This window comes from Cebus imitator, unplaced genomic scaffold (genome assembly GCF_001604975.1).
Source record: "Cebus imitator isolate Cc_AM_T3 unplaced genomic scaffold, Cebus_imitator-1.0 Scaffold486, whole genome shotgun sequence".
NCBI classification, from domain to species: domain Eukaryota; kingdom Metazoa; phylum Chordata; class Mammalia; order Primates; family Cebidae; genus Cebus; species Cebus imitator.
Window position 1 is genome coordinate 822541 of NW_016107801.1, and position 21474 is coordinate 844014.

The 21474-nt window shown below is 59.4% G+C and overlaps 1 protein-coding gene across 2 annotated transcripts in view; it reads right to left on the minus strand.

Annotated features, from left to right (window-relative positions):
* Nucleotides 1–21474, minus strand: part of COL5A1 (collagen type V alpha 1 chain) — a 197390-nt gene that overhangs the window by 130905 nt on the left and 45011 nt on the right. For both annotated transcript variants that reach the window (XM_017513083.2, XM_017513082.2), the window contains exons 2-4: nt 16666–16833; nt 10532–10745; nt 9378–9540 (exon numbers count right to left, since the gene is read on the minus strand). In XM_017513083.2, the coding sequence (XP_017368572.1) occupies nt 9378–9540; nt 10532–10745; nt 16666–16833 (545 nt within the window). The remainder of the gene's footprint in view (nt 1–9377; nt 9541–10531; nt 10746–16665; nt 16834–21474) is intronic.

Below are 21474 nucleotides of genomic sequence, written 5' to 3' on the forward strand. Positions count from 1 at the left end.
GAGGCAGGAAGGAAATGGGAAGGAAGGAGGGGGAGAGAAAGGAGGGGGGAAGAAGGGGGACAGGAAGGAAGGAAAAGGAAAGAGGGGGACAGGGAGGATGGGGAAGGAGCAGGGACAGGAAGGAGGGGGACAGGAAGGGGGCCAGGTAAAGGGGGTTCACGTCCAGCCAGGCCCTCACAGACCAGGAGTCCAGGGCGGCTGAGACCCAGGCCCAGGGCCATCCACCTGTGGGGAGGGCCAGGCACTGGCTCTCCGGGGCTGGAGACCGAGGCACTGAAAGGGAACACGGGAGGTGTGGCTGAAGAGCGGGGACTGGATCAGGAGATGCAAGAATGGGTGACGAGAATAAGGAGACAGGGCCCAGGCGGAGTCTCCCATCCAGGACTCCAAGCCCTGCCCCTCTTCACCTGAGTAAGGGGACTCTTAACCCGGAAGGATCCAGGCCTGGGCTGAAGTCCTGCCCTGCCTGTTCCCAGCTGTGTGACCTTGGGCAGGCGGCTTTACCTCTCTGGTTCCTCCATCTCAGAGCCTTGGGTTTTTCTGAACAAGCAGTGGCCACTGCGCCAGCCCCACTGCCCCATCCAGCCTAGTGCTTGGGCCCCATGGGGTGCAGAAGGACAGAGCAGCCCTTCCTAACGGTTGGATCTTAAACAGACCAGAGGGTGCCGGTAGAAAAGTGACCCAACGAACGGGTCCCCTCCCCCGCCGCTGCACCCGACGAACGGGTCCCCTCCCCCGCCGCTGCACCCGACGAACGGGGCCCCTCCCCCGCCGCTGCACCCGACGAACGGGGCCCCTCCCCCGCCGCTGCACCAAGCAAACAGGACCCCTCCCCACCACTGTACCCAACAAACAAGATTCCTCCACTGCACCCAACGAAGAGGGCACCTCAGTGGTCAGCAGGCTTGGGTCCTGGCTCTCCTACCTGCCCGCTGAGCTTCAGGGCCCTTCGAGCCCCTATCAGTGAGATGGGGTTCATGGTACCGACGGCAGTGCTATGAAAACACTGCGCAGTCACTGTAACTGCGGTCAGACCAGCGTCCCAGGCAGGGCAGGAGAGCCCGCCAGCACACAGCGGCGCACCTGCCACCTCTCTGAGTGACCACAGGGCTGGCTGCGCCGGCCTTGTCTCCTTTCATCCGCACCACAAGCCTAACATCCCCACTTCCCAGCTGAGGAAACTGAGGCTCGAGCTGGCCCAAGGCAGTAAGAAGGAGGGGTGTAGGACTAGGGCTTGACTGCGTCTCCCTCAGATGCCCCCCTGGCCACAGTGCTGAAAACAAACCCCTCCACCATGGCCCTGTGTGCCCTGGGCACCCCCCTCCAGAGTCCCTCCAGCATCGTGGGTCCCTTCCCCAGAGCCCCCTGGTGCCATCTTCTGGGAACTGCGGATCAGAACATCCACCGTCAGCCCAGCAAGACATCCTTGGACAAGGCGGCCCTCAACATGACATCATTCCCATGTGGGCTGGGAGATGGACCTGTGGCTCACATCTTCCATGGAACAAACCTGGAGCCCAAACCTCGGGCCAGGCAGCAGGAGGGGCTGGGCCCACAGCACAGGGTGATCGGCAGGCCCTGCCCGACTCTGTAGGGTCTCTGGGCCCCTCCTTGCTGGGCGCCACACAGATCACCAGCAGGGTCACTGACATCTGCCAGGTGGGTCACCAGTGGCAGGGAAGAGTCCAGGCCTCACTCACCCACCGCCCAGGTCTCCCTCGACCAGAACTGCAGATGAAAATTCACCCCAATGCCAAACTGCACACTGGCCCCAGTCAGCCAGGGAGATGCCCGTAGAGGGCTGCCTCAGCACTGCCAGGGTGGGGTCTGGGCTGCGACACAGGTGGCCTGAGACAGCAGAGGTGGCTCCTACAGAAAGCACCAGTTGACGCTAAGGAGGCAGCAGCAGCAGGGCCTGGGTAGAGGCAGGTCTTGGACAAGGACATAGACGGGTGAGTGTCCTGTGTCCGTGCCAGTAACACCAGGTCCCCCAGGTCCCCCCAGGGAGTTGTTCTGAGCTGCAGTGGCAGCCGCACTGGCCAGGCAGCAGCAAGGACTTGGGCCAGGACTTGGGAGGGTCCTCAGAGAAGCCCTGGCAGAGGGACACCTGGACCATCAGTGCCACCAGCCAGCAAGGATGGGGAAGCAGAGACAACCCCACAAGGTGCATGGGGCTGCCCGGGGCGGTGGAGAGCGCTGCCCTGCCCAGCCCACATGTCACGTCCATCTCATGTCCTGAGTCAGAGCTGGCCCAGCCAGCCCCACAAATGCGGCCCTCTGGGCAGCTTTCAAGGCGGGGAAGGCCATCCACCTCCCCATTCCTCTCTCAGGGGAATACGGCTCATCAAGCAGAGGCTGAGCAGCAGGGCCCGGGAAAGGTCCGGTGAGGTGGGCTTTCCCAGCCCCGCAGTCCTCCCACCACCAAGAGAAAAGGTCCGCAGCAGAATCCCCTCATGTCCCGGGAGCCGCCGGCCACACACAGCGCCCAGTGCCCAGCCTCGCCTGTGGCCCTGGCTCCTGCGTGCCGGGACGTCTGCTCATCTTTGGGGCTGCGCTTCCAACCCTTGGCCTTCCCCAGCTGCCCAGTGATGGGCTTCGGGCTCCGGAGCCACCCTAGACCCGAGCCTTAGTCCTTCCTGCTGTGTCCCACAGGCAGCCCAGGAGCTGTCAGTGACAAGGTCGTTCTGGAAGGATCCGGAGGCCCCAAGGGCCCCAGCCTGGGAAGTTCCAGCAAAGGTGGGCCTGGGCCTCTAACGACGCCCTTGCTCTCCCCTCCAAGGGCCTGGCGCTGAAGGGCTTGATGCCCTGGGGGGTACTTCCGCTCACAGGAATCCCGGGGTACCTCTGTGGACGGCTGAGAAAGCCCCTCACACAGGCCCCACTCCTGCTCCAGGAGGGCGAAATTCCAGAAAGAACATGTCAGTGGAAAAGCCAGGCCCTGGAAAAGGGGACTCAGGGATTAGGTAAACCGCTCGGCGTTTTTCAGAGGCTGAGAAAAGGCAGACAGACGGGGGACCGTCAGCGCTTGGAGCCGATGCCGTCACTCTCCGCCAGCACCCAGGGGTTTTGCAGGGAGAGCTGAGTTTACAGTCTGTTTGGTCTTGTTGCCCCTTGAAACCTTCAACAGCTTAAAAGCACATTTGGCTCCTGGCCCAGAACTTGCTGGCCGGTGGGTGGAAAGTTCTCATCCCCTCCACGGCCCCCCTCCTGGTCAGAGCTCACCCATGGAGGAGGGGCCTTCCATGGCAGGCCCAAGGCAGAGGTACCCCAGCCCCGTCTCAGTCCCCGCCCCCAGGCCACTGACGGGGATCACTTGGCCGGCTCAGGGTCCTCTGGTGATGGGAGATGCTAGAGGGGTGCATGGAGCCCCCAGATCAGCACCCAGGCAGCCCCATGCTGCCCACCCAGGCTGGGGCAGGTGCTGGGACGGGGACCTGCGAGTCCAGGTCACCTGTCACACACCGGAGGGATGCCTCTGGGCCCTCAGCCCTTGCTAACAGCTTATGCTGGCTCTTCCTGGAAGGTTCCATAGCTTCACAGACCACATGGGCCAGGGGACTCCAGGGTCCTCAGGCCCTGTACGGGGAGGGCTATGAGAACAGAACATCAGAGGCCTGAGCCCGGCAGGGCCCACACACTGTCAGGGCAGTCTGAGTCCGGTCTCCTGCCTCTGGTCCCCGGGATCCCTCCCAGGCTGGGGATGGCAGCATCATTATTTCTGAGGTCCTAATCTGATGTCATTTTGCTGGGTGACCTTAGGCAAGTGACTCAACCTCCCTGGTACTGGCTTCCCAAGCTGTGAATTGGCAGCAACACTCTTCTTCCGGGCATAGGGGGTGGGCCTGCCCACTCTCCCGTCCACCTTCTCCTTCTTCCAGGCACAGGGGGTGGGCCTGCCCACTCTCCCGTCCACCTTCTCCTTCTTCCAGGCACAGGGGGTGGGCCTGCCCACTCTCCCATCCACCTTCTCCTTCTTCCAGGCACACGGGGTGGGCCTGCCCACTCTCCCATCCACCTTCTCCTTGCCTCTGAAAATAACTCACGCCTCCCCACCTTTGCAGGATGCGCCATGCTCTCCCTGGCCACTAAGGCTGTGTATCTGAAAACACAAAGCTCGTTCCTGACTATGCCCTGGATGAAAAGGCTTTCCCGCACGGGGGGCCAGCCCCTCTGCCTCCGCCCGCCACACAGTGGCCCTGGGCCTGTCCAGCACCTCCCGAAACTTGGGGGTTGGGGAGCAGTGCCCTGGGTCCTCCCCAACACCAGTGCTGGCCCCAGGTCACTGGCACATCTAGAAGGGACAAAGCTTGGGATGAGAACTTTCCAGGATGCTGTCCCCGGCAGCTCCCATACACACGCCCTGGAAAGAGGTGGCATGAGAGGGCCTTGGCCGTCAGCCAGGTGGATGGCAGAGCAGTGGCTCCCTGAGACCCCACTTATTCCACCCATTTCATCCTAGGAGACAGAGCCCATGCCAGGGAGGAGGGTTTCCTGCCAGTTCCACAGGGGACTCTGCAGGGTGGAGGAAGATGGGGCCTGGGAGCCCATACCTTGCTGGGGGGCTGCTGTGATGGCAGGTGCAGGCACCAGTCAGGGGCGCCCAGGAGCACTGGCCCTGGCCGGGGCTGGCAGGACCCTCAGCCAGTTCTTTCCCCATTGGCTTCTCAGCGGCTCCATCCTCCTGAGGGCTCAGGGGTCTCATCTTTACAGCAGGACTCGCAACACCTAATTCACAAGTGGCACCCAGAAAAGCTGAGAAAAGGGACAGCTCATGACAGTGCCACCGTGGACAGTGGGCCACCCATTCAGATGACCACTGACAATGGGCCAGAGGCCTGGGATAGGGTGGTTTTCTGCAGCCCCCAGAAGGACTCACACCCAGCACGGATGCGATCTCACCAGCCCAAAATCTGACAGCATTGGTCCTGTCACCCCACTTTACAGATGGGGACACGCGGCTCCATGCCACCAGCAGGGAAGGAAGTCCCAGGCCGGGGAAGCTGCACCTGCACACAGCCCTTCCTCCACAAACATCGCTTCCTCCCCGCGTGGCCCTGCACGGCAGCACTGCCCCGTCAGAACCAGAACCAGCCTCAGACAAGGGCAGGGAGGCGGCGAGGGCCTGGCCTGTGGGCGCAGGGGCCGCAGACACAGCCAAGGCCAAACACCAAGGCCCCACGTCTCTACCCAGGGATGCTGCGGGCACAGCACCAGCCGTTAGCACTGGCCTTCCCCTGCGGAAGACACACGTGTCTTGGCCCTGAGGGTCTCTCTCCCTCTGTCCCTCAAGGCGCATCACTTTGGACAAAGGGGGCCTCTGTGGGGCCACACACGCCCCAGGAAAAACCCCAGGCCCTGTTTAAACAGACCCTCTTCGAGTTTGGCAAATCCCTGTTTGGTCCAACTCTAAGCACAGAACCCAGGGAGTGCGCGCCAGCCCTGCCTTGGCCCCAGTGACAGCACCCAGGGTCCCCTGGCTCTCCCAGAGCTTCCCAACACTGTGGGACAAACTGGCTTTGAATGACCGGTCCTTCCAGGGAAAGAAGGGGACCGGGGAAATGTCTCTCAACAGTGCCAACCCCTCCCACAGGGGAGACCCTCCCGAGCGGCTGAGATGGGAGGTGTCATGACCGCAGAGCCCGCTGGAAAGCAGAGACAAATCACTTTCACTTCAAAAGAAATAGAAATTCTGTTCCACTTGCAATGAGACAAAAGGTGGCTGGGACTCCCAGGCCAACTCACCTAACTTCCTCCTCACACTGTGAAGGAAAAAGGAAGAGAAAAGGGACTTGGGGCAGCCACAGGCATCGCCGATCCTGCTGGACTTCATTAAGAAAGACAGGTCCAATTTTCCAACGTGTGCACAGCGAACAGCCAGGAAACTCTGGGGCTAGGAGAACGCCCCCCCCGACACCAGTAACAACTCACGGTCCATAAAAGCCTCTCGCTCCTGGCAGCCACTCCGGCTCAAATCGAATTCCACGAGAGGAAAAAGTGGCTCACCAGAAACACGGAATCCGGAACCTATCTGTGACCTACTGTTTCGACCAGAAGCCTGCCAGGCGCCAGCTGCAGAGTGAGACCTGCACGGTTTTCTGGAAGAACGAGCCGGGATAGGAAAACAGCCTCCTCCACCCAAGAGCCGTTTCCTTTTGAAAACTGCAAGTTGCTCTCATTCTTCAGTAATAAAGCAGGTGAGCTGTGGCATGTCTTCTGCCAGCCATTCACAGGCATATTTCACGGATTAATTCTCACTGCCTCCCAGGCACACAAAAACACAGTGGGTACGATTACTGCCATGTTACAGATGGGGAAACTGAGTCTCAGCGAGGTTAGACAATTCACCCAAGATCTCCCCGCTGGGAAACAGTGGAGCAAGGACCTGGCCCGGAACGCGGATTTCTAGCACTTCCCTGTGGTAAGGGACTCTTCACCGACGTCTGCGGGTGGGAAGCAGCTTTTTCCACTCAGTTAGAATAGCAAGGAAGCACTATGTAAGATCCTAATTTTTTTTTAGATAAAATAAAGCTTTTTCCAGAATCTTGACAGCTGAACACACTAGAAATAACGACAATTTGACCTAGCACAAAAAAGTGACTGCTCGGCAAACTCATTAAATCCCCGAGGCCACAGCGTGGCCTCCCACCCCAAGGCAGGGCCTCAACCCACAGAACAACAGGCAGCAGTGGCCGTGGCTCTGGCAGGTGCCCAGGCCAAGCCCAGGCCCGCCCCTGCAGCTCTGCAGGTAGCCTTACTGTGACCCATGCTTTACCAGCAAGAGTCTTAAAGCTCATCAAGGTCACCTGCTGTGCCTAGATTCTCCCACCAGCAAGAGGCGGCAGCAGCCCTGGGTCCCAACCTGCGTGGCCCGAGGCAGCTTGAACCCCAGCTCCCCAGAACAGCCTAGAAGCTGCCTCCTGCCGGGCTGATGACACTCCTGCCACTGCAGCTCCTTCCCGGTGTCTAGGCAGGTCTGGTCAGAAGTGTGCCCGAAGGGTGTGTCTCAATAACGTGCAAAACTTGGCCGCGCTGGCCGGCCCCGAGCACCCGCCCTACCCTGCTGAAGCCCCAGGCTGCAGCTTCCTGGAAACTGAGCCGAAGCCAAATGCAGGATCAGCGAATCTCACGCCACCGTCACCCCCAGTCCGGCATTCTTCTAACTGGCACATCCCGCTCCGCGGAGGGCGGCTGCTCTGATCCTTCCTCTGCTGTCTGCGTTGGGCCGCCGGGCCCTGTCCTGCCTCCCTGCCGGCCTTGACGCAGGGTTAGTATCCAGAGCCACTGCATTTGACAGTGAGGCGCGGCTTCCTGCAAGGGAGGCAGTGCTGGAGTGTCACTGTACTCCACCTCACGGTGCCACCACTCATAAAGCAGCCACATCCGTGATCCCGTGGTAGATGGAGACGCTGAGACTGAGAAATAGCAGAACGGCTTGCCCAAGGCCGGAATCCAACACTCGACGGAGCTGGGAGTCCAGCCCAGGAGGGCCTGTCCCAAGGCCAGCACTCTGCTGAGCGTCTGTTCACGGTGACACTACGCGGTCCCCAGTGTGGTTTTCTAGAAAGGCGAGAACTTCAGAATTACCCTCTCCTCACACACTCCGAGTCCCGGGACCAGTTTGACTGTGCCCGTCCCCACCAGCAGACATCACTACTGCTAACACCGAAGCAAGCTCAGCACGTGCGATGTCACCTTAGTGTGGCCCTGGCAGAGCACCAAGACTGAGCCAACACGGTATCTGGTTTGGCGACCCTGAGTCGCTGAGAAGACACATGGCCCTGGGGCCCCACTTCAGCCGTGAAACAGGGGCAGCTGGATGCAGAACCGAGGCGCAGACGTGGCCAGCAGCTCACAGTGGCACTCCGGGATTTCAGGAGGAGACACTGCCCTATCTTGTCCCACCTCTGCAGCCCGGCGGAGGAAACCCCAGAGCCGGGACGGCCCTTGGAGACTATCTAAGCCAGCGGTCTCCAAACACGCTTTAGCCACAGAGCCCTGGGTGCAAACCAAATCTTCTGCAAAACCCAACTTACGTAAAAGAAAAAGAAGCCCAGTGGAGGGTCCTGGTGCCGCCTAACCCGAGCTGCAGGGGCAGCGGTCACTGCGGTCACTTGGGAAGTACAGAGTCCGGGACCCTGTGCAGGCGGCCGCCCCAGCACCCAGGAGGCGGGGCCCTGGAACCTCTACAGGCCCCAGCGACTCCAAGCCCCCCTACCCCGGGCAGCTGGAGATCACTGTCACCTGCGGAGACTCTCACCCTGTTTCCTGGCAGTGGGACGCAGCGTTCCCATGCTCTCCCACACAGGACCCTGACCTATGAAGGGCTGAAGTGGGGGTCCCTGTGGGAAGCAGAAAAGTTCCTTTGTAAAGTTTCCTTTCTTGTTAAAGAGCAAGTGTGCTCATAACTTGTTAAGCCCCATCCTATGTAGCCCTTAGACACGCCATGCTACAGGCACGTAGTACACTCTGTGTCCTTATACCTTAACCAAGCTATCCGTGCTGGACGTGCTCACAGGCATGTCCCAGCTCTCCATGGCTTTTACCTGTTTAGAAAAGTTTTGTTAGTCAATCAGGTTTTAGATTGTGAGGTCTGGCTCCGGCCAGTGGAGATCAGACACAGCAGCAAGGACGACCCCACATGCATAGGGGATAAATGTGCCTAATTTCCTTTGTTCATTGTACTCGTGTGGCAAGATGGCTAGCAAGAGGACCCTTCCTGCAGTCCAGGAAGTTAAAATTGCCTTGCTGAGAGATCCTTTGTCTCAGTGCTGATTTTTCTTTGCGGCACTGAGCATCTGTTTCCAACAGTCCCCAAGCCCGCTCTGCTCAGATCCGCGCTCCCCAGCCTCTGAAGCATTCCCCAGGACAGCAGGGCCCCTGGCTGGACGCATCCAGACTCTGCAGTGAGGCCAGCCTGAGTCAGGTCGGCACAGGTCTTCCTGATGCTTCCACCCAGTGGCCCAGCTCTGCCCCTCAAGCTCACCCTGAGGACGGCTGCCCTGTTCCAGGATGGGCCTCGGATACAGAGGGCAGAAGTCTGCATGTTTCCAGGAGCCTCAACGCAAGGCTGAACAGAGTCCCTGTCCGTTCCCAGCCAGCACCCAGGAGACTCATATACTAGGCCTTTGGGACAAGGGTGGTCACTGCCAACCCCACATGGCCTACAGGCGACAGCAGCTCTGACCCTCCATTTCCGAAGGCCACAAACATCCCTTAGGACAGCAGCAGAGGCTCCCGGCCAACAGAGAGCACTGTGACCACGGTGAAACGCCAGCCGGTCCCTGCCCTGGAGCCACCTCCAATGGCAGCCGCGGCGGCTCCATACGAGGGGCACGCTGGTGGGCGCGGTGCGGGGCATGGTCTGCCCTCCTGCTCACCTCGAACACCTCCTCGTCCAGGATCCGCGTGCCAAACACAATGATGCCGTTGACGTCTATCACGGGGTGGTCGCTGCGGTCGAGGAATTTCGTGGTCTTCTTTCTACAGTCGAGGATCAAGGTGACATTTTTCTTGTGGACGCTGAGAGCGATTCTGTGCCACCTACAAAGAAACAGACGGTGAAGACAAGGCTTGGATCGCAGACGCCAGTTCAGGCGACGTTGCTGCAAATTCCTGGGGACGCGGGAAGACGGCCCCCTTCCCGCACGGTCGTGAGGATCACTGAGGAGGTCAAGGCCCAGACTCCGGAATCAGACAAGTTAGGGCAACCCCACGTGCCGTGAGGTCTGACTCACGCCCCCGAATCCTCGTCCCTCAGACAGGGACAGCTGTCCAAACCCTGGCAGCCCATCCGGAGCCCAGGGAAAGGAGGAGTGTGGGGCGCGGGGCACGTCACAGCCTTCAGGGAAGCACAGGGCGGTGGCTGTTGCATTTAGACGTTAGTATGAGGGCACTTGTCATGTGTCCTCCGAACCCTGATGGCAAACTGCCGTCGGCCAGAGAAGACGTGGACGGGTGTGGACGGGAAACGGTGGGATGAGCGGACCTGTCTGAACGTCTTAGTGAAGAATTCAGGATTCACGTACCAAAGGCCTTCAGAGATTGCCAGGCACGACCCCACGCATGCTAGCCACAAAAGAGGTGACTGTCAGCCCCTAGTGTTGAGCTCTGCACCCAAGGGAGCATGCGGGCAGAACCCGCCTTTCCTCACGGCTCACCCCACTCCCAACACATCTGCGCCCTGGAAGGACACCGCGAGCCCTTTCTGGAACAGGCTGGGTAAAACCACACAATTTCCTATGTCCCTTCTGTCACAAACAGCTGGAATTTGATGTGCATTAGTGCACCTCACAAAGGGGAAATGGAGGGCCAGGGAGGAGAAGTGACTCCCCAGAGCCACAGAAGATGAATCAAGACCAGAACCCAGTTTCAGGACCCCAAGCCCAGCACCCTCTCCTCTGCTGCAGCACCTGTGGGAGTCTCAGTACCGGCTGCTGCTGTCCCCGACTGGGCCCCACATCTGGTCAGTGGCATGAGCTGGCCTGATCCCCCTCCAGCAGGAGGACGGGGCTGCCCAGCAGTATCCACTTACTTGCCATCCGACAGGTTGATGCCCCGGAAGAGGGGGTAGTCTTCTGGCCCAGGCTTCCCCGTGTGGTCCTCGTAGAGGAAGACAGGAGAGCGTCCCATCTCCAGGCCAATCTGCTGGATGCCCTGCTCATTGTAAATGGAGACCAGGAAGGCCTGGCTGCCTTTCTTGGCTTTCACAGTGGTTAGGATGGAGAAGTCCTCGGGAAATGCAGACGCTGGAACAGAGCACAGAGGTGAGAAGCCGTGAGGGAGCCCCCCACCCACGCCCAGCCACGGCTCTCTGCAAATGAGCCATCCCAGAGCCCTGGGAAGCGTGCTGCCTGTGGTGGGGCACTGCCATCTGCTGCACATCTGCCCCCTTGATCAAACTGCTCCTGCAGTCCTTCCCTGCTCCCACTTGGCCAAGCCTGCTACTTCAAGGCTCAGTGCAAATGCAAACTCCTCCATGAAACACAACTGGTCCTTCCAGCTGGGAGCCCTTAACACCTCGTCCTCAGCTTCTATGCCTCAACACATCTGTGCGTCGACCCTCAGGAGAACCTCCCAGGCTGGGAGCTGCCTCTGGGCGGAGGCTGCTTTTGAGGCATCTTTGTACCCTCCATGGTGTCTCACCACTCAGCATGCAGGGAGGGAGGGAGGGAGGAAGATGGGAGAGCTGGAGGGAGGGAGGGAGGGAGGGAGGAAAGGAGGGAAATGGAGGGATGGAGGGAGGGAGGGAGGGAGATGGAGGGAAGGAGGGAGGGAGGGAGACAGAGGGAGGGAGGGAGACGGAGGGAGGAAGCAGAGAGAGGAGGGAGAAGGTAAGCAGCAGCCTCCGACTGCCACAAGAACTGGACTATGTGTCATTTCCCGACCGATAATGCAAAGCAGAGAAAGGATGGAAATAACTCAAAGAATTTCACCCTAATTTAAAATTAGAAAAAAATATCCCTAGTATGCTAACAGGAGGAATCACCCCTTACAACAACCGCCAGAAGCATTCTGAGGTCACTCAAAGGCAGACCCAGGCTGGCCCGGCCACGAGCACCCAAGCCCACGCCACACGCCGGCCCCGGTCCGTGGGCAAGTCCAGGAGCCTCGGCCCCTCTGGTCCAGCGATGCTAGTGGTGAATCCGGCGATGCTCCTGCCCTGTGCCACCTGCCGTTCTGCCCACAGCCTGGGGCTGATTGGGATCCTGCAGCTAACTGATGCCCCTGGGTCAGCCGGGAGTGCTCGGTCTTCTGGCTGGTGCTGAGGAGCCCACAGCCTTCCCGAGCCTCCAGCCTTCCTGCCATCCTGCGCCACTGTCCCCTGCACTACTTGCAATTCTTATTACCATTATTGCTGCTGTTTTTGAAACAGAGTCTGGTTCTGTCGCCCAGGCTGGAGTGCAGCGGCTCAATCTCGCCTCAAGCGATTCTCCTGCCTAAGGCTGTGGGTTCCTCAGCACCAGCCAGAAGGGGCAGCGCCCCAGCAGGGCATCAACAGGCTCATGCCAAGGAAGGAGGGGGCACCTGCTGCTGGAGCCGCCCCAGACAGAGGGCTGGGGTCTGGTGGGTGGGCTTCAGCCATCGCGAACCCATTACCAGCCCACCCCTTCTTTAGAAGTGGGGCCAAAGGTTAACCAGGTGGCCCAGAGGCCCCGGCCAGTGGGGCAGCAGAGCCTGGATGTGTGGCCGCGGCGCCGGCACGGCGGCTATCCGTGAGCACCATCTGCTGGCAGAATCGTGGCACAGCGGGCAGCAGCCTCGCCGCCTCTGCGTCTGGTCACTGCAGCACAGCTGCAGGTGCCATGCTGGGGGGACGGGGAACCGAAGGCCCCCTCACCCCACAGCATCCTGAGACTTTCCAGAGGGAGAAGAGCTGCCTGCCACAGCCTCTGCATCCTTTGTAGGGCGCTGCAGGGAGAGCTCCCGAGGGCCTGTGAAATGAGGCCCCTACTCCAGGCAGACCCTCCAAGGCCCCCACAGGCCAACCCTGAGGCTGTGTGAGCGCTGGAGGCTGCAGCAGCGGCAGGCTCATCCTGCACGTCACGAACCCCTCACTAAGGTGCCGACACAGAGCAGGGCTGCCCAGCTGTGGTCAGGCACCCTGTGTTGACCAGCTCCAAGCCATGACTCAGCCGTTCCCACAGGAGGCTGGACCCAGGTGGGCCTGGCCAAGGCCCCTGCCCCCAAAGCTGGGGACAGCCCATCACCAGATGGGGGTGATGACAGGGGACAGCCCATCACCAGGTGTGGGTGATGACAGAGGACAGCCCATCACCAGGTGGGGGTGATGACAGGGGACAGCCCATCACCAGGTGGGGGTGATGACAGTCAGTGCGGCCATCTGGGAAAGGCAGGTTCATGGAGGAACCGGCTCAGGACTCCCACGTCTGGACACATGTCATCAGCTTTGTTTTTTGTTTGTTTGTGTGTGTGTGTGTGTGTGTTTTGAGATAGAGTTTTGTTCTGTCGCCCAGGCTAGAGTGCAGTGGCATGATCTCAGCTCACTGCAACCTCTGCCTCCCAGGTTCAAGCGATTCTCCTGCCTCAGCCTCCCAAGTAGCTGAGACCACAGGTGCATGCCACCACGCCCAGCTAATTTTTGTATTTTTAGTAGAGACAGGGTTTCACCACGTTGGCCAGGCTGGTCTCAAACTCCTAACCTCAGGTGATCCTCCCGACTTGGCCTCCCAAAGTGCTGGGATTACAGGTGTGAGTCACCGCACCTGGCCAGCCATCGGTTTTGCATCAACCCTCCACATGTGGGGATGTGGGAGGGGGACCCTGGAGATGATGGCTGCAGCTGGTCCCACCTATGGTGAGGGAGTGGGACACGCCGTGCCCACCCACGGTGGGGGCCCCAGATGGCAAGGCTGCCGGCAGGACCATGGTGGTCCCACGGGGTCCCCGGGAGTGCATAGGGCACCGAGGGCCTGGTGGGGACTCACCTGAAGCACTTGGGTCCCCGCCCACACCCAGGGCAGACAGCACAAGCACCACCTGATTCCACTCCCTCGCTCTCATTGCCACCCGGCTTCCGTCCCCACCCCACCACCACCCTGCGCGCCAGAGTCATTCTTCCGTCTTAAAAGATCAAAGGACGAGTCGGGCAGGCTCATCTCCCCGGCACGAGGCACCGCGGCCCCCGAACCCCTGTCTCCCGCAGCTCATTAAAATGCCGTTTCGCAAGTTGTAAAATCTCTATGGTAACAAATTTTCTCAGCTCAGATAAAACCCGAAAGGATAAATTATGTTTAACATTAATCTCTCTCCTGGCAAAATAACAATGGATTTATTGTCACTGTGAGATGGTCCATTCAAGTCCTGACGTGAGCCGGGACGCTGACACTTTATAATCTATGCTGTCCGGGCGCTCTGGGAGGGGGGCCGGCCGTTGAACACTTCATATTTCATTTCACTAAGGAAAGTCACAGTTGAGGGGCGGCTCGGGAGAGGCTTGATGACTCCCTCAGAGCTTCTCATTTTTACTTCTGCTGAAGTCCAAAGGCACTAGCATTTTAGGTATACAGTAGGGGTGTAATAAATGCATTTGCACTGACACTGAATCATACTGAGCTGACAGTTATGAAGCACACTGCTCACTGCAGTGGGGCATGTCATCGATAAACGGTGATTAGTTCCCTAAGAAACATGGATGGGTACCAGGCTCTAGGGAGACACTCTCAAGGGACAGATATGGTCCCTGACCTCAGAAAGTGATACTCCCACCATAGAAACAGAAATCATCAAACCAGTTAATTAAATAATCGCAGGTGGGGCGCAGTAGCTCACACCTGTAATCCCAGCACTTTGGGAGGCCGAGGCAGGAGGATCACTTGAGGTCAGGAGTTAGAGACCAGCCTGGCCAACATGGTGAAACCCTGTCTCTGCCAAAAATATAAAAAAATCAGGCGAGTGTTTCCGCGCTAGGATTACAGCATACCTGTGATCCCAGCTCCTCAGGGGCTGAGGCAGGAGAATCGCATGAACTTGGGAGGTGGAGGCTGCAGTGAGCCGAGATCATGCCATTGCACTCTAGCCTGGGCGACAGAGCGAGGCTGTCTCAGTAATAATAAGGATCATTGCAAACAGTGCAGGGGCGGTCGGGCACGGTGGCAGGAAGAGGCCGAAGGGTAGGAAATGAATAGGGGGTGTGGCTAACTTTAGACAGGGGTCCAGGAACCTGGGGGGCGGGGGCAGTTCCAGGTGGGCCCTGGCGGCCGAGGAGGGGCCGGGCTGAGGGTAGCCGGGTGGGGGCATCGAGGCGCGGCAGGACATTCTGCCCAAGGGAGGCTGATTCCCGAGCCCAGGCCCGTGGTGCAGGAGGAGGACAGGGTGTCAGCCACGGGTCAGGGGGCAGTGGTACCAGTGCCCCAGAACTGGGGACACAGGCAAGATTAAACACAGTGGCTGAAGATCCCCTCAGGGGGCAGGAGCCCTCCCTTCCCAGTGTGCCGCTCAGCGTGTGTCACACCCGGAGTCCACACAGTCCTCGGCCATCGGCTCTGGAAGTCCTTCCCCAAACCAGCCCTCCCAGGCTTTCTGGGTCAAGAATTCTACACCTGGGCCTTGGGGCAGAAAGGGGTGTCACTTCCGGGCAAAGACGCAAGTGGGCATTCCGTGGCTGATTCCAAAAGAGACGTTCTTCCAAAACCTCGGGAGCGTGCCTCAGGAGGCCTCTCCGCCCTCTGCAACCTCCGCCTCCTGAGTTTAAGCGATTCTCCTGCCTCAGCCTCCCAAATAGCTGGGATTGCAGGCGCTCACCACATAATACAAGTAATACAATTATTTGTAAAAAATAATACACATTGTATTATTTGTTTTTTAAAAAAATACGATTTTTGTACTTTTAGTAGAGATGGGGTTTGGCTATGTTGGCCAGCCTGGTCTTGAACTCCTGACCTCAGGTGTTCCGCCCGCCTCAGCCTCACAAAGGCTGCAGTCCTTTTTGAGGAGAGTCTGTCTGTGCTGATGAGTTCCACACTCTCAAGGCTGGGGATGCACAGCCCAGGGCCACTCTGGCACCCAAAGGGGCTGTCTAAGGGAAATCGGGCTGCCAGCGCTCCCAGGCCACCTCGCCTCACCTCCACCGAGCTGCCAGGCAGCGACGTAGCACCTCGGGTTATTTCTTGAAATAACTCGTTCTGAAAACCATTCTTAAAAAGAACTGCCCAGATTCTCTGAGAGACACCCTCTTCAAGGTCACGATGGATTGAAAGGGGAGCTGGCAATGGCCGGGAATGAGCGCACAGACGGCAAGTCTGTAGGGGCGGACGCAGCCCCTAAAGGAGGGTGTCCTCAGGGCCTAGCAGGATAGTCAGAAACACCGTGGCTCGTTCAAAGGCCACCCTGATCGTGGGTTCCATGCTGGGGTCACCTCCAGGTCCGCCAAGAAGATGCTGCGCTGTCTTCTAATAATTACGGAGAGTCTCACGAAGCGAACTCACCTGCCCACACCCCCACCCTCTTCTCATCTGAATCAGAAAGAGGAGCTCATTTCAGTCCAGGCCAGGAGCACCCGGCTAAGTTAGCAAGGAGACCAGATTCTCCATCACCGGGTCATTTACTCACGTCCAGATAAGCCCAGAGGGTTTAATTAACTGGGACGGGTGCTGCCCCACGCCTGGGTGACAGGGACACTTGAATGCTGCATCTTAGAGCTGCTGCTTCCTCCCGCTCCGGGTGTGTAATTAAAAGCAGAGGCCCAGCATTCGGCGATTGATTCTCATTAAAAGCCTTGCGCGCTCTTGCCAGGAGTCACGACATTTGATTCACGTGTCTCCTAATGTCACTGCCCTCAGTTAAACTTCCGTCTGGAAGCAATTCCTTTCCCACGACCCTGAGGTCTCTCCCCACCTCATCCCCCAGGACCCATTAGACTCCTTCGGCAGGAATCCTGGCCGCCCGGCTGCCACCAGAGACGCACCTGATAGAAAGCCAGGGGCGCTGGGCCACTCCCTCCCACCCACCCACATCCAGCAGAGAAGGACAGAGTGCCACCATCACAACTGCACCTTCACTGCTGTGAGGGGAAAAACAGCTCGTGCGGGGAAGCGGCTTCCTGGAAAACCCAGCCTGTTTCTGCCACCACACGGGTTCTGCTGCTCCCAGCTGGAGGCCAGGGGACCCACGGGACCCGCCACCGGAACAGAAGCGTGCGGCTCTTACCGGGGTACAGCTGCTTGGTGGGCGCGCTGAGCTGCGCGTCTTTGGTGACTCTGTAAGCGACGTCCGGGCTCTTGGAAGATCGCCGTCTGGCACAAAAGCCTGTGGTCTTTGTTATTCCATCGGGCAAGTTGTGAAAATCTAGAACCTTCAGGAGGTCTGCTGGCTGAGCTGAAATGACAGAGGAGGAGCGGGGTTAGCCACGGAGGGGAAAGGAGCACCTAGGAGCATCGGAAGCTGGGATGACGGGAAAGCACCCCCACCCCCCGCCGAGAATCCCGGCACTCAAAAGAGCCCCAGGACCAGCTCAGAGTGGCATGCTGGGCGAGGCAGGGCACAGCGCTGTGGAGGAGGGTCCCATCCCTGCCACCGGCAGCCACACACCCGGGGCTGACCCAGGCTTGCCTGGCTTTGATGACGGCCACCTTCCTCATGTGCCCTCCTGGCTCCTGAGGCTGGCAGGGGCCACACACTCAGCCTCCCAGACATGGCTTCTCATTGGCCACGTAAGGAGGGCAGTCCAGGCAGATGCTGGCAGGACACAGAAACCCCGCAGCTGAGCCGGCCGCCTTACAGGTGCTGTGCGGGGACCCGGGAGAGCCGGCGGGTCACAACATCTGCTCTGCAGCCCTGAGAGCCTTCACCCCACCTAAGGCCCCTCCAGAGGCCACAGGGATGTCACTGGCAGAGTTTATCCCCCTCGTTATCCACCTGGATTGTAACCTTCCCATGACCATTTACAGTTGGTGTGCAGTTTCCATTGGCCCTGAAGACCTCTGCCCACATCACCAGACATGCAGGGCCAGAACAAGGGAGGGGAAGCCCCTACATCCCTTCCAGAAGGTTCCCGACCCATGATCCAGGGGCTCTCGCAGAAGGGTAGGGGAGAAGCTGACCTCTGGCCAGCTGACATCATGATAGTTACCAGGGAGCTCAGCGGTCACCCTCAGACACAAAAGACAGCCCCCATCTGCCAGAGCCTCCGTCCCCCTCACCACGAGGATCCCAGACCCGCATCCACCGCAAGGCGTGAACCCAGGCACCCACGCTGAACAAGGTCAGCTTCACGGGGAAAGCACGGCTCCTGTGACTACAAAGCAGCGGCTCCTGGGAGTCCCGGCAGAGAACATAAACTCGAAGCTGGCGCGGCAGCAACAGAGCAGTTGGGCTGGGGTGACCGGTGGGGTGGACCCAGCAGCCAGCAACCGCCTGCCCGGGAGGTGTGGGTGGGGCTGGCCGTGCCCCCTCTGCTGGCCAATCAGAGCATGGCACTGCCCTGTCCCAGATGGTCAGCTCAGAGATGGACAGGAGAACAGCCAAGCCAGGGAAGCTCCGTCCTGACACTTTTTTCCTTTGGGAATGAGGAATCCTCCCTGCTCTGCTGGCTCCAAACACCAAATAGGAGCCTGGAGCTTCTGGCAACTGTCTCCCGATGGGGTGGAGAGAGCCTGCCTGAGGATGCGGAGAGAGACTCTGGCCACACTGTTTTGGTAGCTGGATCAAGCTGTGCCTGAATGAGGCTCATCTACACAAACCAGTGTATCCATCTTTATTTGAAAGCCAATTGGAGTTGGATCCCAACATATGCTACTAAACAGGACCCATCTCTGGGTGCAGCGTCTGGCCCTCCTTAGCTATCAGTTTCCCGCTCCCTGGCCCTCCTCCCCAGGCAGGAATGATTACAAGCCTGAAATGAGCTCAAGAGGAAGGTCCCACCTTTTACACAAGGGCGGAAGGTTGGAGGTGAGACAGGATGGCCAACACAGGTTACCTCACAGCCAGTGGCACCCGGAGCCTCAGCACTGCCCCAGGAGAAGGTGGCCGGGCCGCCAGAGACGACAGCACGGCCCAGCAGGCCCTCAGCAAGAGGAGCACACAGACAGAGGACTCAGCCTCCCCAGCACTCCCTGTCCCTCCAGGGCACTCAGTGTGGGCACTGCGCTTGGTGCACAGGCCACAGGGAGGTGCGGACAGGGCTCTATGCCACCCCCACCCAGGCCATGAGCAGCTGATGGTGCGGGGAAGACCACAGCCTGGGAGGGACTCTGGAGGAGACCAGGGTGGAGGGAATCGAAGCCACACTTAAGGATCATGAAGCACCTGCCATCCACAGTTCTCTGGAAGGTGCCACAGTATCTGCGTCCCAGGATCCCGCAGTCCCTGCCTCCAACGGTGTCATTTGTCCTCTGCCAAATTTCCCACCATGGCGTAGAAGCAGTTATAAAGCAGAGGGGTGTCACTGGGACCCAGAACGCCCTGCATCCAGGCTGGCCTCTCATGGCCTCTCTGATTTCCTGGGTGACTTTCGGCTGTCAAGCAGGGCACAGCCCACCCAGCTCTGCCACTCCCTCAGGCATACGTGGCACCTCCCACCTGGCCCCCGCAAAGAAGGCTTTGGTGGGCTTTTGCCTTTGACTTCAGAAACAACGCCGAGTACAGGTGCCTGGCGAGGTGGCCCCGCGCAGCCCCAGGCTTGGATGCGGCCCCTGGGAAGGGAGGACCGCGCCAGCTGCCGGCCCACCTGCTGAGACACAGCGCCGAGCCGTGGGCCATCCCTAAGACTCAATTCCAACACGGGCAGCGGCCAGGGCCGGGGAGCAGGGATCCCGGCCGGGGCTTCCTGGACTCGCACCGTGACAAGCCCGTGATGCTCTTCCCAGACTCAGACTTGCAAGCCTGTTTTCTCGATTGCGGAAGGCCAGAGCTGTTTTCCAGCAGGCTTGGTGGACATGTTCGCAGATCTCTGCTGCAACAAGTTAAGAGGCCGTCAGGCCTTTCCCAGGCCCAACGCCACCCCTGCTGCCGGCCAGGGCCTGCTGTGCCAGAGTGGAGGAAGTCATTCATTTTCTTTCTAAAGAGCAAAGGTGCGGCGAGGCCGGGAGGAGCCTGGCAACGCGGCCTCACAGGAGCTTTCCTTCCAGCCTCCATCAGGATGAAAACTCCACTTGGACATGGCAGGAGCTTCGGGGACAGGTGGACATGGGTTTGAGGCCAGTGTCACCCCCCACCAGAGGGTGGCCCCCAGTGGGTTGAGGCCAGCGGGAGGAGCTGCAGCATCAACAGCGGCCACTGCACACTCGCCCCAGCACGTCCCAGCCCAGCAGACAAGGACCCCTGCCTCCGCCCTTTCCTCCTCGACAGCCAGGCAGGAGCCCAGCACCAGCGGTTCCCATCGGACCCACCAAGCGGCCCAGGTGCTCCGTGAAGGTGGAGGCGGCATCACCGTGCGGTCTCCGCACCCGGCCTGGCACCCACTCTTTAATAAAGGACCATGAGGAGGTGCAGAGGTTCCTGAGACCGACATTTGGCGCACAGAGGGCCAGCTCCAGAAGCTTCATGAAACAAAAGCGTTGTTGCTTCAGTGCAGCCCTCGCCATGACCGGATCACCTATGCGGTCAGTCCCACAGAACAGCAGGCGCCCTGCTGGGCCTCGGTCACCCAAGCCCCACCCCCGCCTCCCCTGGGCGCTGTCCTGTTCTGCAGTCTGGGGAGCTGAAAACTATATTTCCCAGGTGCCTTTGCACAAGGATGCAGGGTGCACATTAGATTCCACCAATCAGAGAGACTCGTGGAGCTGGACAGCGAGAGGCAGGTGGCAGCCTCCCATGCCCTCATGTAGCCAGCAGGGACATATCCCCAGACACAACATACGGAGGGCCTGGTGTCCAGACCCCCAGGCACACCATGGCCTGGGGACCAGCTTCAGGGCACCGGGTGGCACTGGTACCAGCAACTTCCTGCAGTCCAGGTGGCAGCCTCACTATGTGCTGCAACCCCAAATGGGATAGTGGAGTGGGGCCTCCTGACCCCACCAGGCCAGGTCTCCTGGAGGCACACCCACCTGACTCCCTACCTTCAATCCCTTTCCCCAAAGTGGCCTGCTCCCACCAGCTGTGTGCACTGAGACCAGGAGCCTCCCTGGAGCCACCTAGGTGGCATGAGCCCAGCACAAGGCCACTGGCATCAGAGACTTCACGTCACAGGTGGCGTTTAACCCCAGCTCCTAGGGGTCAGGCATCCTGCATAGCCCCCCTCACCCAAGGAATACATCTTCCCCATCCCTCAGTTGACCAGTTAGAGAAGTTGGCCTCTGCATCCCCTGCACTTTTACAAGTAGAAGTATTTGTCATTGGTGTCCCAGTGGCCCATTTTCATTAGAATGTAACCAGGCATCATGTCCCCAGACCTATAAAGGAAGGGGCGCCAGCAAGGTCAGTTTTAAGGAAGAAGGGAGGTGACTGGAAATAATCTGATGGCTGGGCACCCTGGAACCCCAGCACACTGGGAGGCTGAGGCAGGCGGATGGCTTGAGCTCAGGAGGTGGAGACCAACCTGGACAACATGGCAAAACCCGCCTCTACAAAAATACAAGAATTAGCTGGGCTTCGTGGTGCACATCTGTGATCCCAGCTACTTGAGGGGCTGAGGTGGGAGGTTGCTTTGAGCCTGGGTAGTGGAAGTTGCAGCAAGCCAAGATCGAGCCACGGCACTCCAGCTTGGGTGACAGAGCATAACCTAGTCTCGAGAAAAAGAAAGAGAAGAAGAAAGGAGAGAAGGAAGAAGAAGGAGGAGGAGAAGGAGGAGGAGGAGAAGAGAGAGAAGAGGAAGAAGAAGAAGAAAGAAGAAGACAGAGGAGGTGGGGGGGAGGGGGAAGGAAGAGAATGTAGAAAGAAGAAGAAAGAGAAGGAGGAGGAGGAAGAGAAGGCAGAGGAAGAAAAGAAGGAGGAGGAGGAGGAAGAGAAGAAGGAGGAGAAGGAGGAGAAGAGACGGAGAAGAAGGAGGAGGAAGAAGAAGGAGGAGGAGGAGGAGGA